Source organism: Epinephelus lanceolatus, chromosome 19, assembly GCF_041903045.1.
Source record: "Epinephelus lanceolatus isolate andai-2023 chromosome 19, ASM4190304v1, whole genome shotgun sequence".
In the NCBI taxonomy this organism is placed as follows: Eukaryota; Metazoa; Chordata; class Actinopteri; order Perciformes; family Serranidae; genus Epinephelus; species Epinephelus lanceolatus.
Genome location: NC_135752.1, coordinates 21,088,274 through 21,105,815, shown reverse-complemented (window position 1 = coordinate 21,105,815; position 17,542 = coordinate 21,088,274). Strand labels below are relative to the sequence as shown.

General features: G+C 42.3%; 1 protein-coding gene across 1 annotated transcript; it reads right to left on the bottom strand.

The window, feature by feature from the left end:
• Positions 1-696: 696 nt before the first annotated feature.
• inpp5ja (inositol polyphosphate-5-phosphatase Ja) lies at positions 697-16,910 on the bottom strand. The gene is made up of 13 exons (XM_033646217.2): positions 16,294-16,910; positions 14,426-15,061; positions 10,765-10,872; positions 10,481-10,589; positions 10,248-10,364; positions 9,646-9,821; positions 7,621-7,732; positions 6,987-7,096; positions 6,695-6,905; positions 6,440-6,577; positions 6,274-6,339; positions 6,085-6,189; positions 697-1,986 (listed from the first exon to the last, which is right to left on the bottom strand). Exons 2-13 carry the CDS (start codon positions 15,055-15,057, stop codon positions 1,522-1,524), a joined length of 2,349 nt encoding a protein of 782 aa, XP_033502108.1. The 5' UTR covers positions 15,058-15,061; positions 16,294-16,910; the 3' UTR covers positions 697-1,521.
• Positions 16,911-17,542: the final 632 nt, after the last annotated feature.

Below are 17,542 nucleotides of genomic sequence, written 5' to 3'. Positions count from 1 at the left end.
TCCTAACCCCCGGCTTGGGAGCCACTGACTTAGAATGTCCTTGTCCTTATTTGAACCCTTCATCTAAAAATCCCATCAGGGAATATAATCACTCATTCACTTCAACAATGTTATATGAATTAAACAGTTTGATTGTTTGCTCAATATGTGGAGAGGGAAAAAACTGTCAGTGGCAGTTGCTTCATTGGATCTGTAATGATGATTGAGGGTTGACCCCGTATGCAGCCAGCTATGCAGTTGGGATCATATGCCTTATTTATAGCTGCTCAACTGATATTATTCAGGGGATGATTCCTCTGTGTGTGTGCGGCTTGTTTTGCCTCTCCTCCCTGGTGTCTATATTTGGTTTTAGACCTGCTTACTAATCCAAAGACTGATTATCTTGATTACAAACATCAGGGCAAACCATAAGCTGTGCACACGCCTCTGAAAAACCTCAAGATCTTCTTTGCCTTAACTAATTGTACGGATGTTTCAATTCTGTTTGGTTGTTTCTATTTGAAAAATGTCAGATTTTTTCACGCCATCTGTGTGTGTGAAGTGACATCAGCATATCAGTGACATCCTGCTGGACGAGCTGTCGCTGCCCAGCCTCACAGACTGATTATGTGTCATTAAGTGAATTGAGTCTATGTATACACTTCTTCTTAACAGCGCGATTGTGTTTGCCCAATAAACAGCATTTTGACCGTTAACTTTGTTTGTTCTTTTATTTGCACACTCACACAGGTACACAACACTGTTTTCCTTGAAGCAAAAACAAACACGTTAGCCTTGACACACGTTCACTGACCTCTATAGAACAGGGGCTGTATTCATAAAGCTGCTAAGAAATGTAACATTGATCTAAGATTAAAGTCACATGTTCACACGTACAGTTCAGACTGACTGCTGTTGTAAATGCTCTACCTCTGCTGCTGAATAATTTCATGAATACAGACCAAGAACTATAGAGTTAAAAGTTGTCATCTGGTCCAAATGTTTCACACATTTAAGTTTTAACACGTAGGCCTACACAACCCCCCCCACACACACACACAAACACACAGACACACACACTCACACGCTCACTCTCTCTATTATGAACTATGATACCATCAATACTTCTGGTCCAGGGTCCTTGTTTTGATACCAGACTGTTGGATCCATATTTCTGTCAGTAATAACTGGTCACATCCGTCACATGTTTACTCCAACTTTGGTTTCACATTCAATATGTTTATGTATGATATAGCTTATGAGTCTATAAAAGCACTTGATTTTGTAATTGATTGACTTGTTGTCAAGAGTCTGTACGCATTTGACTCCAAGATACACACAGTGTATGAGATGATGGTAGAGTCTGAGACAGAGAGCTGCAGGGCTACAATGTGGAATGTTCGCAAACTACATTAGGAGTCACCACATGTGCTGCTTCTACGAGCACAGTGACGTTGTGGGATCAGATCAGATGCTGAATGCATGGATATTGCCGTCGTTCTCCTTGTACTGCACCTCCTTGTAACTATTGATGTCTATATTCTACGCAGTGTCTGTTTCCCCTGTCTTCCCTATCTGTTTGAGCCCTGTGGGGCTAACCTGAGCTGGTCTGTGTTCACCTAAGATGGCAGCGACCAGGGCCTCCGGTGCAGTCACCCCGCTGCCTGGAGACACAGGGCTGCGAGGACTGAGCGGGCTGATGACGGGGGATGTCACAGTGTCGGGGGAGACCAGTCGCTCCTTCTTGGAGCAAGGAGAGCGGCTGCGAGTCTGGCCTTCTTTGGAGCGAGGACAGAGGCTGAGGCCCTGCAGGGAGGGGAGGGGGTTGGAGGTAAGAGCAGGGACAGCGGGGCTGCGGCTGCGACGGTGGCGATGGTGGTGTTTGCCGGTTTTAGGGCTCGGGCTGCGGGAGTTTGGAGCCAGCAGAACCAGAGTGCTGTCGTCTTCTGAGCTGATGTCTGAGCCGTCAGAGCGATGTGCGGTGGGACTGTGGACTGGAATCTTGATCTGTAAGGATGGAGGAATCAAGAGAGGATAAGGTCATGAACAAGGTCGCCAAAAAGGAATTGACTAAACATATATGGGCACGCCTCTCTGTTTGGTTCACATTTTTTATTTCTCCTAGCTATTTGGGATCAGTAGGACCTGATAATAATGAGCATAAAAAACTAAACATTGTCAACAATGATAAAGTCTCAATGTCCTAAAACGAGCTGATAATAAATTCCTAATGTCTTCAAACAAGTACTTCCAAGCACTAATTAACAGTGTGTTAGCTTGTTACTGTTGCTAAAATTGGTGAAATGTGTTGCCATATCAAACAACAAACATTATAAATCATAACGTAAGGCAGGTTTCTTCCTCCTGTCTTATCTATAAACTTGCTAGTTACTGAATTATCTATCAAAGGGCTGTCGGGACAGCTTCTGGGAGTGACTTGATCCACTTAACTCTCCCAAAAAGAACGCAGGATAACACCAGGAGTGGCACCTCACATCCATTCAAATAAAACACAAGAAGCTTGTGCTCTAGAGAAAGGATCAACACTCAGTGAAAAACCTAAGCCCTATGATAAGCTAATATGGCAAGGCTTAACTATACAAACCAATGAGCAGTGATAACTAGCATGTCTTATATACCACTCTGCCAAACTTCATCATAACTCTTATCACCTACACGTAAGGTGCGCGATATTAAATAGTTCCCAAATGTAAGTGAGGAGCAAAATAAAATATGTAAAAAGCTGCAAAATGATGAACGGGAAAAAACAAGACAATCTACTTGATGCGTCCTCACGAAAATAAATCTCCACTTAATCTTACTATCTTACTATATAATGAAGAAAACTCTGTCTGTGTGTTGGTCTGTGTCTCTGTTCCACGTTTTTCTCCTCACTGATTTGGTCAATGCATGTGAAATTTGGCACAGTGGTAGAGGGTCACGGGAGGATGCGAATGACGCAATATTACATCAATTGGCCAAAGGGGGTCTCTATAGCAACCGATTGAAATTGCAAACTTTGAATGGACATATCTCATGGCCGGTATGTCGTAGAGACATGAAACTTTGCACAGAGATGCCTCTCCTCATGAGGAACAAATCTGCCTCAAGAACCCATAACTTCCAGTTATAGAGATTTTCCGCCATTTTGAATTTTTTGAAAAACACTTAAAATCGATCTCTTCCTAGGAAGTTTGACCGATCTGCATGAAACTGGGTGAACACAATCTAGGGACCAATATCTAAAGTTCCCTCTTGGCAAAAGTTGGAAAACTTACTAAAACTGAGCTTCTATAAGGCAATTAATATTGCGGAGAGCGTGGCTCATCACATAAAGGTGTATAACATCTCAAGGGTTTCACCGATCACCATACAACTTTGTAGGCATATGACCACACATAATCTCAGGGGACCCCTCCATTATTGACCCCATCAAACAAAATGGGGGCGCTAGAGAGCTAATTTCTTATCTAGGCCTAACTGCCATATCGATTTTTACTAAACTTGGTAGATATGTAGAACAGGACGCCTCAAGGTGACTGGAGAAATTTAACTCTAATTGGCAACTGGGTGGCGCTATAACAACAGATAAATGCTTTAAAATGGCTAAAATGCGACTGATTGCTGTGGCTCCCCCTGTGGCCAAATGTTTTTGTTTTTTTTTTTTCCAAATTTTTGGTAGCTATGACTAAGTCATGGTATGGTATGCTGAACATAATCACGGAAACTGTCAGTGTGTCATTCTGTCTGTCCCATGTTTTTCTACTCATTGATGTCGTCAACCTATGTGAAACTGCACATAGGCATTGAGGATTGGCATAGGTAGAAGGTGACAAAGCTACTTTTCCCAAAAATTACACTATTAGTATAATCTTTTACAAAGTCGCTTTTAATTGAATTGTATGCATTCACCCCATAATTTACTGCGCACGTGTGTCCTCAAATGCACATCAGCTGTAGCCGAGCAATCGCACTATCAAATTCACAAAAACTCTGTCTGAATACATTGCTCTTCTTAATAGGTTCAACTGACTATTTTTTTTAAAGATATTTTTAAGGACATTTTTTGCCTTTAATTGACAGGACAGTGAAGTGTAAAGGGGGGAGAGAGAGAGGGAGAGACATGCAGCAAAGGGCCACAGGCTGGACTCGAACCCAGGCTGCTGCGGCAACAGCCTTGTACATGGGGCACCTGCTCTATCACTAAGCCACCGACGCCCCTTCAACTGACTATTTAATCTGCAATTTCCTATGACCTGTATCCCAAACACACACCATGTGAAACTGTACATGGGCAACTGTGCACTCAATGGGTATGGACTAGTAAATATATATTTTCAACCATCAAAATGTGATCAGGTTTTGTCCTTTGTCCACGTTTGTGTTGCCATAAGCTGCAGACTGACTTGGCGGAGATGGCTGCCATCTTGTTTTTACATGGATTAGTGTATTGTGCTCTTACTGCCACTAGACTGCACAAAAAAGGTGTCCACGAACAAGGACTAAGCTAAGCAGAATGAAGTGTAAGCTCCAGTAAACCCAAAATGTAATGTCCACGTATGAGGACACAGGGTCTCAGGAGGATAAGGGAGCAGAAAAAAGTAGGAATTGTTGCAATTAATGATAATTTTCATTAAATTATCTGGATGTTATTTTATTAATTGTTTTTTAATTGTTTTTTTTCAGAGAACAGTTTCCAGCCCAACGTACGCTAAACTGACTAACTCACATGCTTATTTTGTCCGACCAAAGGTCCAAAACTCAAAAATTCAGTTATTATTCATTAAGATATCAGTTTACTATCATATATGACAAATAAATCCAAACTTTTTTTGTCATTTAGAAGCTTGAATCATATTATTGTAGCCTTTATAAGGACTGACTAATTGATTAATTGACTTATCATTCCACCTCTAAGCACAGATATCTCAGAATTGTATTTAAAGACAGTATCTGAGTAGATGTACTTTCCTTCTCTGTTTTAACTTGTCACATCTGGGCACACTGGAATTCCCAGTTTGGTGCAGAAGAACTTGTCTGGCCCGCACATCCAGCACCTCTGGGATGAACTGGAATGCAGCCTATTGCCCAACATCAGTGGTCGACTCCACAACTGCTCGTGTTTCTGCAGCCTAGTCTAAAAATCTTGTCGAAAAACTTTCCCTGAGGGGTGGAGGCTGTTATTTAACAGTCGGGTATGACTACTGTAATGCTTAGAATCCACATACTTGCACTGCATTGTCATACTGTTTTAACTTTTGAACTTTGTATGGATATTGACAGACCCTATTTTTCAACAAAAAACACAAGTACATTTATTTTTCATGAATAATGAACTCATTGCAATGAATAGTAATGCTTTAAAAAACAATACTGCATATATATTGTGTATATTTGTCATCACTACTCAAAATATCCTCAATTTTTGAAGTACCTGCACAAAACAGTGTGTTCAAACCCTTCTGAGGCAAATGTTCTGTGTACATAAGCAATAGGATGCGTTAGAAGATGATTGTATTATTAGAAATCAGGGCAGTATTTTCCTGTTCATTTTTAAGTGACGCTCTGATCCCCTGTCCATTCCAATGTACAGCTATAAATCTTGAACATGATATTTTGACATATAAGTTATATAACATCTAATCTTGCATAACAAATTATGTACTTTAACAATATGATTAATAGGTGAGTATGTGCCTCGTGCTTTCTCCTTGCCTCAAGGCCAGCCATGCTTGTTAAAAAAATGGGGTGTGGTTTCACTAGAGTCCACTTTGGGTGATGTGGAACACTGTGGTTGGGTTGTAGTTATCCAGCCAAATAAGTTTGTGCATTTGAATGGAGTCAGATGACTGCACTGAGCTCTGAACTCAGCCCCATCAAACACCTTTGGGATGACGCGGAAGGCAGATTGTGAGTCGGCCTAACGCCCAACATCAGTGGCTGACTTCATTATTGCTCTTGACCCTGCAGCCTGGTCTTGTGGGAGTATGGCGTTAATGCTTGGGAGTCCACATATGTACGGCAGTATGTATGTGCATATCCATTCATGAATGCATCATAAGAGGCAGTGAGATGGCTTTCTTTTTGACCTCTGACTTTTGTTACCTGAATTGGTGTCGACAAGCCGACAATGCTGTTCATGTTATTACTGTAGAAACCCAGGATGTAATCACAGTCATCTCTCGGCAAATCCTCCTCAGCAAATGTCACCTGGTCAAGACAGGAACAGAAAAAAATTAACTGTGAATTCAGCTGTCGCACCAAATAAAGTGTGAATTTGATTGTGTGACAGACCTGTGTTGCGTGCTCTCCCTTGGCCCATATGTATGCCTGGTAATCTTTGTGATGTCTGAATCCAACCTGTGCAGAAGCAACAAATGGATCATTTCAAATCCTGAGACTGGGCATCAAATTGTGAGAAACTATCCTGAGCTTCTGAGCAAAACAATCTGAGAGTTACCTTGTATATTGCTACCCAGTCCCACGAGCTGCGCTGATAAGTCGATGCAACAGTGAATCTTACTGTAGCATCTGAGACTTTACACCACTCCTTGTTCACCTGCAGCTCCACCAGGGGCATATCCACCCTGAATGGGAACTATAAAAAAAAAACAAAAACAGCACAAGACAGGTAAGTAAAACAAAAGCAAGCGAAACAAAGAGTGATGTTATTAATGAATGTGGTGAGAGTGTATTTGAGGAATTACTGTCTCACATGCAGTGAAAACACGGCAGACACAGGCTTGTGGTCGCTGATGGTGAAGCCCATGTGACTTCGGTACACATGCTGTTGCACTTTAGTTGCCCCACCCAGCCACGAGGTCAGACCCCGCTGCAGTGCTGCATTGTGGGTTGGAACTGGGGAGCCGGTGCGACGATGGCGCCAGAGGATGCGATCTGTCCAGGCAGGTTTCCTCTTTTTTGCACTGACAGAAAATATGTAAAATGGGACAGACTGTCAAAGCAGGCAGAAACACTTTGACAGCCGTTATGACAAAATAACTAACCTGGTGTCGTACGTATGAGTGCCCACGTCAAACTTATAAGTGGGTGGGAATTTGAGTGGTCCCTCGATGAAGCCTTCCAGGATGGACTCTGTGTTTTTAGCCATGTTGAGCTGCAGATCAAATGATGGAAAAGCAGAGTAGGTCACATGCCTGGACAAAGGCATAACTTTGGTATGAGAGGTGGGTGTGGCACAATAAAACAGGGTGCCTGGGGGTATGGAAAAAAAATCTGTGATTTGAATTCTATTTCCTGCATTTCTATATACATGTAGGAACTACAGAAACTCCTCTGAGGCATTTTTTGGAGTATATCAGAGCAAAATCTGCAGGCAAATCCAACTCTCAGCCAGGATCTGACAGCTGGTTGAGCAGCAGCATATTAAGCACAATTTTTGTGGTTAAAAAAAATGATAAAGAGTTTGAAAGTGTGGGGAGACAAATGGCATTTTGAAATTACACCTGGATGTGCCTAGATGAATCTCATTCACCCTGACAGACTGATATCTATTCACTTTGTGCCACAGCGCCCTCTGCTGGCTGTAGTCAGGGATCAAGAGACAAACAAGTGCTGTAAAGCCTTCCAGAAAAATCCAGGTATGTCTGTGAAGGGGCAAACATGTTAAAAATGCCTCACCTGATCTCGCTCCCACAGAAGAGGCAGCTTATTGCTGTCTATAGCACATTTCACCACATGGATGTCGTAGTCCTCAATGCGGAAATTTAGATCCCCAAACCAAAACACGACACTGGGGACAGAAGAAATACAATTATGACATATCAATTTACAGAAAGGAAAGGATGTTGACATAAAGGCTCTGTTAAATATCATACTTAATTTAATGTTTGTTGCAATATCCTGAGAAAGCTGTAACACCTTCAGTCATAAAAGTTTGTTACTTGAAACTCAAGACACATAAAAGATCAAATAATGAGCCTTTAAGCTCAATAATGTATCATTGGCCCCTAAGATTTATTTATCAATGGCGAGCATCTGCCACAAGTTACAGCTCAGGTCAGGTCTGAAATATTTTGGTGCCAATAGAAACTAAAACAGAATATTTTTCGAGTGAATGTTTGACATCTATTTGTGAATTTTGACGGCTGAATGTTGGTGTTCATCTTTTATATGGATGACCTCTCTTTAGCTGAATTAATGACACTCATCAAATTTTTGAAACTCAGTATTTAAAACTTTGTCTTATATCCTGAGACAAATGATAGAACCCGAGCCAGTGTTGGCTATATTTGGGGTACTGAGAGAGGATAGTGCTCTTAAAGGGACTCACATCCACTGTGGCAAAGTTCGCAACCCTTTTAGCACACACATCAATTCTATTGAACTGGAAAAAGGCACAACCTCATTCTTACACTACATTGATCAAAGATGTTTTGCAACACCTTTAAAACCTCTTACCATTCCTGTAAAATTCACCTAAATCGCCAATCCAAGGCACACCCAGTAGTCAGTAAACTGAAAGATGTTCTTGTTCAGTTTTCAGTGCATGTACATGCATTGTCTCATTTGAAAGGCAACTCTCTGAAGTTTTTTCCCCAACAGTCCGAATCACAGTTATATAAGTTTCAACACACTGAAATAAAAGCTTTTTTGGTCTTCGCCTGAATACATTCTCTAAAAAAAAAAAGATGCTACAGATGACTAACACTCGGAGGTATCAGCTTGGAATCACAATGGGATCATAGCACGAAGCCTCACCTAGTCCAAATTTAAAGTAGATGACAATATCAGAAAATAAACATTTCACATGTTTTTCTAAGGTTCTGTCCAGGTGCTTTAAAAAAAGGGGGTAAAACAATGTATGTAAAGCATGGAAGCTCCTATTGGCTCAAGTGAGGTGTCAACCAAAAGATCAGAGTTTAGCCACCATTTTGATATTGAGGAGTTGCTATATTTACACGCCAATGGATGTTAATACCTACAACAACAAGAGGAATATGACCCCTTCAAATGAGCCAACAGCAGTCTGCGGATATCTATAATATGTTTGGATTTACTGTTTTGCCGGATTCAGATCGTCTGGACCTTTGAGAGTGCATGAGGACCGTTTTTGTTGGAATATTATTGATCTGTAGATTATGATTAACCATACTAGGTGAGTTTGTTCTGTCAGACAAAGGCATTTATTGAACCTGTAGTGATGGTTGTATCTTGAAATGGTCCATGTCAATCGAACTGCAAGGAGCTAAGCTTTTGAAGGATAGGTCATATGAGTAAACCACTTAACTACAGCAAATACAGCAGTTGTTTAGATATCATAATTATCAAATAAAACCCTACAAGGACCCGCAGACAGGAGGTCATATTGTTAAGATTAACTGAGAAAAATTCTGGGAGGTTTCACTGAGATTCTCCATTAAACTTGGCAACCCTTCATTGAGTATGCACAGCCTAGGTGGTAAGTATCCTGTCAACCCTTTGCTACATAACTCGGTAACACCTATTGTGAAATGTCAATAATCGCCATGTTAAACAACATCGTACCTTTGTTAATATTTAAACAGTGTATTTATTGTATGCATCCTATTGTGTGTCCATGTATGTAAATTCTGTGCTGTTTTTTTTTAAATATTCCATATAAGTATTCCATATATGTTAACTAAAACACCAATAAACAAATGTTAAAAAAATGATGTCACCCACTCATGGTCCAGCACACCAGTGGCAGTCCCTCCTTCAAACTGCTGCTGTTGCAGGATGCTTTCAAAGTCTTCCATCCTCTGCTCCAGGTTCCTCATGTGAGCTGGCAGGTGACAGTTGAGAAAGCACACCGGGTGGCCAAACACTGTCATCCTAGCGCTGACACCCCCTTTATTCCCCTTAGAGTGAGAAAAAAGGACAGAGAGAGGACACGGTGATAAATGTATCCCGTTATTCATTAAATAAAGCGATTTTTAAACACCAGCATGTATCAACCATTTCTGTGCTCGGGGACAAAGTCAGGATGTTTTTTCTGCCAGAGTCACAGAACCAGAGAGCCAGACAGCCTGCTGCTGCACTGACCTCAAAGAGAAGGAGACTGCACCAGGGTGATGCTGACATCAACACGCACAGGAGGGTCACACACTGACATATGCACCCACACATGCACGCGCGCCTGCTGCTGGCAGGAGGGAGCACACACGCGTCACCTTTTCGACACCCTGCCCCACACCCTAAATCCCACCGACACAAACCCACCACAAATGTTGCAACGTAATAAATCTCAGAATTCAGAACAGCACGTTTCAATGTGTAGCACATACCCAATATCCCCCCAGTCCTGTGCGCGTACTCTCTGTCTGCACACCTCTGAGGAATGGAAGATGGCAGAACTTAGAGAAAACCAGCAGCAGCACTCCCTGCATACGCTGGGACGCCACCTGAACAGATGACATGAAAAATAATATATTACCGTGGTTTTATAGTGGTACAAATTGTACAGGAGTAAAAAAATCTACAGTGTGACTTATGAGAACAGATTTGAGTCTGGACTGACCAAAACATATCCAAAAGGACTGAGCGTGTCCATGCAGAGCTCACTCCACTGGTCTGAGAAAAGAACATCCTTCAGCCGCTTGTTTATCATGGAGTTGACTTCCTGGAGTCTGTGTGTTGCCAGGAAAGTAGAGAAAAGTCATTAACAAGTGAAAATGAAAGATGAATAAAAAGGACAGTGACGGGTAACAGTAGGGGACGGATCAAAAATGAACACAGATGACTGAGTGGGCAGTCGCGGCTGTCTCTCTGGCACTGCTGAGCCTGGTGGAAATACTTGCTTACCCGATGATAAACATGTCAACGCTCCCATCTGAAACATTTGGTCCGAACAGAGAAGTGATGTCATCTGGCGGGACAGCTGATCCCACGTTCCACGTGACGATGTAGACCCTTTCAGAGGATAGAAACAGTGGAAATGCTGCATTAGATTTGAGCACTCTATACTGTGTACTGTAGGGTGAGCGAGGACATAATCTGTGCTGTAATCCTTAGAGAAATAGCTTTTCACCCGTGGTGCTGTATATAGAAAAAAAAAGATACGCACAATTAAGCACCACTTTGTACCTCGATGATGAGGTGTGTGTGTGTGTGTGTGTGGGTGTGAGTGTGTCAGAGGAGAGAGAGAACCAGAGATGGAGCAAACTGTCCTTTCCAATTAAACTACCAACAACACATTTCATTACACAAAAAAGAAGACACTTATTAGGGCTGCAACTAACATTTATATATTCAATTAATCATTTTTTCTATTGAAAAAATAACAATTACAGTCTCCCGAAATCCAAGGTGATCCAAGGTGTCCTTTAAAGCAGTGGTTCCCAACTGGTTCATCCACAGGGTCCAGGTTTCTCCTTAGTCATTAGTTCAGGGTCCACACGAGGTCCACACGAGGAAAATATATTCAGTGTCATACTTGCATTTGAACATGTCGTCAAACTAGTTTGCTGTCTCTGTTAAGTAGCTGTCCATTAGTTGCTCACTCTACAGCAGGAAACAGCACTTGAACTAAAAGCTCTATGCCGGAAATTCATTGTACTTTAAAGTAAAGTGTGTTTTTTACAAACTTGACACACTCTTGAGTCACCTGCGGTCCATTTAGAAAGGACCCGTGACCTTCAATTATTTTATCTACTCAGGTGTTTTTGTACTCTGAGCAAAAAATATAATATGTGCAATTGTGTTACCTTAAAAACCCAATAAAGCTTAAGTGATAAAAAAAAGAAAGGACCCATGACCCACCAGTTGGGAACCCCTGCTTTAAAGGGATAGGTCAGATCTTTAGAAGTGGGATTGTATGAGGTGCTTATCCATCGTCAGTGTATTACATGCAGCAGATGGCGGTAAAGACGCCTCCAGTTTGGAGAACAGGAGTACCATCTTGGAAGCAAAGCAATGTATTGCTTGGGGTCCGCAACAAAATGTATTTCAGCCACCTAAAAAAAGGTCACACCTAAATTAATCAATATCATTTAAGTGTACGCTATATTGAGAATATTTTCACTGCTTTACCTGACTGGCAGACACGGCTGCTATTGGCCATTTACAGTAGGTGCCCTGAACGGTAATTGCTTTGAAAAGTCACAAAGCTTTACAAACTCTGCATGTATGTTCCTCTACTGATGAACTATAGAACAGGCCTTCAGTAGCTGCTGGAGGCTCTACAGAGGCACACTTGTCTGCATTTCCTGGCTGCAAGGTCGTTAATTAGGTCCTTATATGACAGCTTCTGAGCAAGTTCTGCACTGATACTGAAGACAGCAAGACCATTGAGACATTTCTGTACCATTTTTGAACACAAGTATATTCTAATGAGCTTCAGTTTTTAAAAACTTTGCTCAGCAGAGGCAACTGGCTGTATTAATAACTGTTATAAAAAAGCAAAGTCGTGCTGCTGCTGTTAATGCAAGATTTGTGAGTTGATGCAATACCTATGATTATGATTGATGATTATCATATTGGGCTGTGGTGGTGCGGTTGTCAGACAGCAATTTTTGATGGGGAACTGAATTACATCACTCAAAGGCAGACTCTAGACTCCATTGAGAAAACAGTGATTCAACATTGCTGAACACAGGAGTTGCTGGTTTGCAGCTGCCCCAATCAGTTGTTTTGTTTGTGTTATTGTGTATTGAGTATTGCCAAGTATTCAGCTCTGGTGGCAGAGTGTCGAAGGCACGGGTGGAAGGCCTGCTGTGAGTGGGCTGCAGAGGCTTCGCAGGGCGATCTCTGCACCGGGCCCTGGGACTCTTAGGGATCTGTAGCGACACAGAGCCATCAAGAACATCTTGGAAGCCGCTGAAAAGGCTTCCTGTTGGCTTTGGATTAAGAGGGGTGATGAGTGGTAAAGTGAGCTACATGGACACAAGTCGAGGCCTGATCATATCACATGACTGTGTCTTTAGCTAAAATGGTTAGTTCAGATTCACCAAAGTCACACAGCAACACAAACTAACTGACTGAGGCAGCGGTAGACCAGCAGGTCTTGTGTGAAGTGAGATAAAATGACTGTATTTTATTCAGTGGAGTCTGGTGGCTTTGATGAGAGCATAGATGGAGAACAGAAACAGTTAACGACATCTTTGTTGGAGCAGGCTGTCTGATTGAAAGGTAAAGCAGTGAAAATACCCTAAATGTAGCATACAGCTAAACTGTCATTGATTGTTTTAGGTGGGACTGTTTTTAGGTGGTTAAATATGTTTAGCTGCTGCCCCCATCCACAGCAGTACACTGCTTTATGTCTGTGTCAGCACTCCTGCCACTTCTCCAAACTGGGGGCGTGCCAACAGACATCTACTGTAGGTAATACACTGACTATGGACAAGTATCCGATACAGTCCCACTTCAAAAAAACAAAACAAAACTGAACTATCCCTTTAATGTCTTATTTTTTCCAAAAACCAAAGATATTCACTTTTTTCATAACAGAAAATGAAGAAAAATAACAAATCCTCACATTTAAGAAGTGGGAGCCAACAAATATTTGGCTTTTTTTTTTTTGCTTCAAATATGACTGAAATGATTAATCAGTTAAAATTAGTTGCCAATTCATTTTCTTCCAATTTGATAAATCAGCGATATCATCACTACATCAGTCATTAAACTGGGCTGGTTGCTGTCTGAGTCATGATTTCTGCCCTCACATGAAAACAGTTTTAGCAATAAACATATAGACTTGTATCCAAATTTAATTACTCACAATATTCGACAGACATTGGTCCAAAAGGTTTGAACAGAACTAGGGGCAAAAAGCTTTTAAATACGCAGCCCCAGGAGGACCTGAAATCTGAATTATTCCAGGTAATTTGACTCAATTTTAATGGATCGAGAAAAAGCTTGATCAATGATCTTGGTCAGTGTGATTGCTCATAAATGTTTCACTGATATCGCTAGCAAAGTGCTTCCTGTTTATGTATTGTAACTGTCTTTTTGTGCTGCATTTTAACTAGATGTTGTACTCCCTCATTTGTGATGTGTGATAGTTGTACTTGTCTGATTTCCTTAGTTTGGTCCGTTAGAATATGATGAGGAATGTGTCTTTAAGTGTGACAGTAGGCCTGGCAGAGGTTGCTGCCATCTTAGCACCTCCAAAGACATTATTTTCCCCTCCACATAAACACAGTTCCACAAATTTAAACTGAGTTTTTTTTACAGGCAGCTGATGTTTATGAGCAAGGATCACAACAGAAGTATGCCTCTGGGAAGTCTGCCAACAAAATGTGGCTGTGTCACTCTATCAGGTTCACAAAGCTCTTAGTGAAATGTGCAGCTTTGATTCATGTGACATGGTCTGGCACGCATCAGCTTTCTTACAGCCGCTGACTGCAGGACAGCTCCTGCAGCTGTATTTAGACATGACAGGGAACAACATTCACAGCACAGAATCCTTTTGAAGCATCATACAGGCTACGTAATGTTTTAATAAAAGTGGCATTATTTGTCTCACCTGAAGTCATCATTGTCTCCTGCTGGCTTCTCGGGCTGCACTTGGCTCTGTGTGGAGCTCCCAGGTGAGGGGGTCCTCTGTGGCTGAGGACTGAGGCTGGATTTGGGGCTGAGGCTGGGGTTGGGATGGGGCAAGGTGGGACTGGGGCTCAGGTAAGGCTGGCTGGTGTAAGACTGAGGGCTGCGGGGACTCTGAGGACTGTGACGGCAGAGGGGGGACTCTGTTGGGGAATGCGGCAGGACATTGGCACTCTGAGGTCCTGGGATACAAACTGGGATCAAATCTATTTCCTTGGAGGGGTCCACTAAAAGTCTGGTTGTCTTTGGAGCAGGTTTAGTCCCGAGAGCAGTCGGTCTTGGCCGGCTTATGCTCACCAGAGTTGTTGGTATGGACCCTGCCTTTGTCTGCCCTGACTGCTTCTGGTCTGTCACTTTCACAGGTGCAGGTGCAGGCTGCACAGGGCTCAGTCCAGACTGTTTCTTGAGCGCCTCCGGTGGGCTGATGAGAGGGGGCTCCTGGACTGCGAGCTTTGGAGGTAAACCCGGGCCAACTCCGATCAATGGACAGGGTCCAGGTTGCACTTTGGAACCACAAGGGTCAGTGCTGATTTGCTTCTGCTGCGTGCGCTCCATCAACCTGCAACAGGGAGAATGTGGATAACTGTAACACAATATTTTTTCTTCATAGTGTTTGAGAGAAAAGAATTTCACATGAAAACAATATAATGTGTCCTGCAGACTGCATAAAATGACCTTTGCATCATTTGTCCTTCAGCATGTCTTGATCCTGCCTCCACTTAGCCTCAACACTGGTTAGTGGGTCCTCAGTAAACAGGTAAAACAGCAAAGGATTTGGCTGCAATGAGCTGGAGCTGTGAGGATTTATCACGTAATATTGAGCACCTGTCCACATCATGCTCCCCAGGCATCACTTATGACGTTATCGTGAGTAGGCAATTGGGCTGAGACAGTGACTGAAGAAGTGCTCAAACCTCTGTTGCAAGGCAAAGCATCAAAAGTAAAGTAAAGGTACCCATTTTACAACTGTATATATAACATTGGATTATAACTATGGATGCATTAATGTGTAAGCATTAGTTGCTTTATATTGCACCATAATTGATTAGTTGATTATATTCTGTATTGGTGATTTGAATCTGTAAAATATAGGAACCACAGCTGTAAGACAGATGTATGTACCCAGTTATTTCCAACCAGTGTCTGCAGGAACTAACTTTGTACCTCCGACCTGGATTACATCCTTGTTGCCTAGCAACGCTAATTAGCCTCCTGACCCTTTTTACAGAGCAAAAGACAGAACCGATGGTGATCATTATGGGATGGCATCACAGCGTGGGGCGCTCTGCTGCTCGCCGCTCAGCTACCCGTTTGATGTCTGTCACAGCCGCAGATAACAGAGCACATCAGACAATGTCAACAGACACTGTAGGTCACGAGGAGGAGGAGAACGCCTGACGCGATAGGAGCACCCACCATTTTGTTTACGTGCCCTCCCACACACAGAAATTATACACCTCTCTTAATCATTCATCACATGCAAATTAGGATCTCTTTGTATCAGAGGATCTCATGTGACCACAGTAGTATCCTGCAACACAGAGCTCTGACAGATAGTGATCAGACTGGCTTGAGGTGAATTCACTTTAAAAGTGAAAAGGTAACTTTCATAGATTAAGTACCACAGTGCATGTGGGCCCCTTTCTCATTTTTCACAGTGCATGAGGCTGCAAGTCTGAATGACAGCTCCATTATCTTCAAAGGTGCGAGCTGGGATTCAGGACAAACACCACAAAGATCAATTTTACGCACAAAATCAACACACAGGTGCAGAGAAAACATCTGTCTTACCTTTCATGCGCTTTTTTAATTAAATGTGATGTCCAAGGTGAACCGCAAAGGTGATCTCACAAATTCACAGTGGGGATCAGCATCTGCCTCCTTTTGTCTCGCACGCCAATCAGTACTCCAACAAGACTGTCACATAAAGATGGATTAAACAGTCCGGAGCCGGACCGACCCAGCCAGCCTGCAGGATGGACGGCTGCGACCCCGTCGGTACCACGGACAGACAGCGGACGTCTCCGTCACGGTTGCAGACCGCGCCGCGGGGCTGTCAGGACAGGAGGCGGTCACGGTTGATGTGTCCGGACTCTTGCATGTTGATGTTTGCGCTGCGATACCCGAGCTGATTACACCTCATCCTACTTATCTCTGTCTACAACGCAGCGCAGTTTGACCGGAGCAGATGTGCACTTTTCCGGTCAGCAGCATCCCGCCTCCTGCACCTCCCGCACACCGGCCGTACAGAGACCCATCACGCGCGCTCTCAGTGCACCTCCCTCTCTCTGTGGGCACCTGAGGGGGCGGGCTGAGCTGAGCAGGAGAGGCAAAACAAAAATCAGCTGCCAAAGTGCATCCGGCCAGAAATAATTGAGCATCTGTTATATCAGTGACGCATTAATCTGGCATTAGTGCGTCACTGATGGGGGGAATTGATCAGCATGCCAATATCTAAAATTCAGTTTGGCAAAGCTACCTCGGCTATCTGTGATATGCAATCAATTATACCTACTCTGGGCTTGTTGCTTATAGAGTTACATCTCTGTAGATATAAAAACCGTGTTGATTCTATGTAATTTCATTATTAAATTGAGATTTTGCTAATATTTTCCTCATTTTGTATATTCTAAAAAGATAATCTCAGCTGCTGTTGATGATTGTTGTTATTAATAGTAGTTTTAGTTCTGCTAGAGCATAAGTATATAAATAATTCAGCATATGAACTGTGCAGTGTCAAAATGCTGTGTCAAAACCCCAAAAGTATGTTGATTCTATAACGTCATTATTAAGTTGAGATTTTGCTTATATTGTCCTCATTTTTCATATTAAAAAAAGATAATCTCAACTGCTGCTGCTGATTATTATTAATTGTAACTTTACTTCTAGCAGTGCCTAAGAGTATCTAAATTATTCAGCAGATAAACTGTGCATAGGTCATCATGCTCTGTCACAGCCCCAAGTTTGTAATGCAGATTTATAAATGCACAAATGAAAACCATTTATACCAAAGTCCTCGCTGAAAAGTATTAAATAAAAT

Bases quoted from the DNA above. Each gene is read 5' to 3' on its own strand.
- inpp5ja (XM_033646217.2), bottom strand. From the start codon at position 15,057: ATGGAGCGCACGCAGCAGAAGCAAATCAGCACTGACCCTTGTGGTTCC. The intron at 10,590-10,764 runs GTAAGCAAGTAT...GGCAACACACAG, and splicing joins GTTGACATGTTTATCATCGG to ACTCCAGGAAGTCAACTCCA. The intron at 7,733-9,645 runs GTGGGTGACATC...TTCTGTCCCCAG, and splicing joins ACTGGTGTGCTGGACCATGA to TGTCGTGTTTTGGTTTGGGG.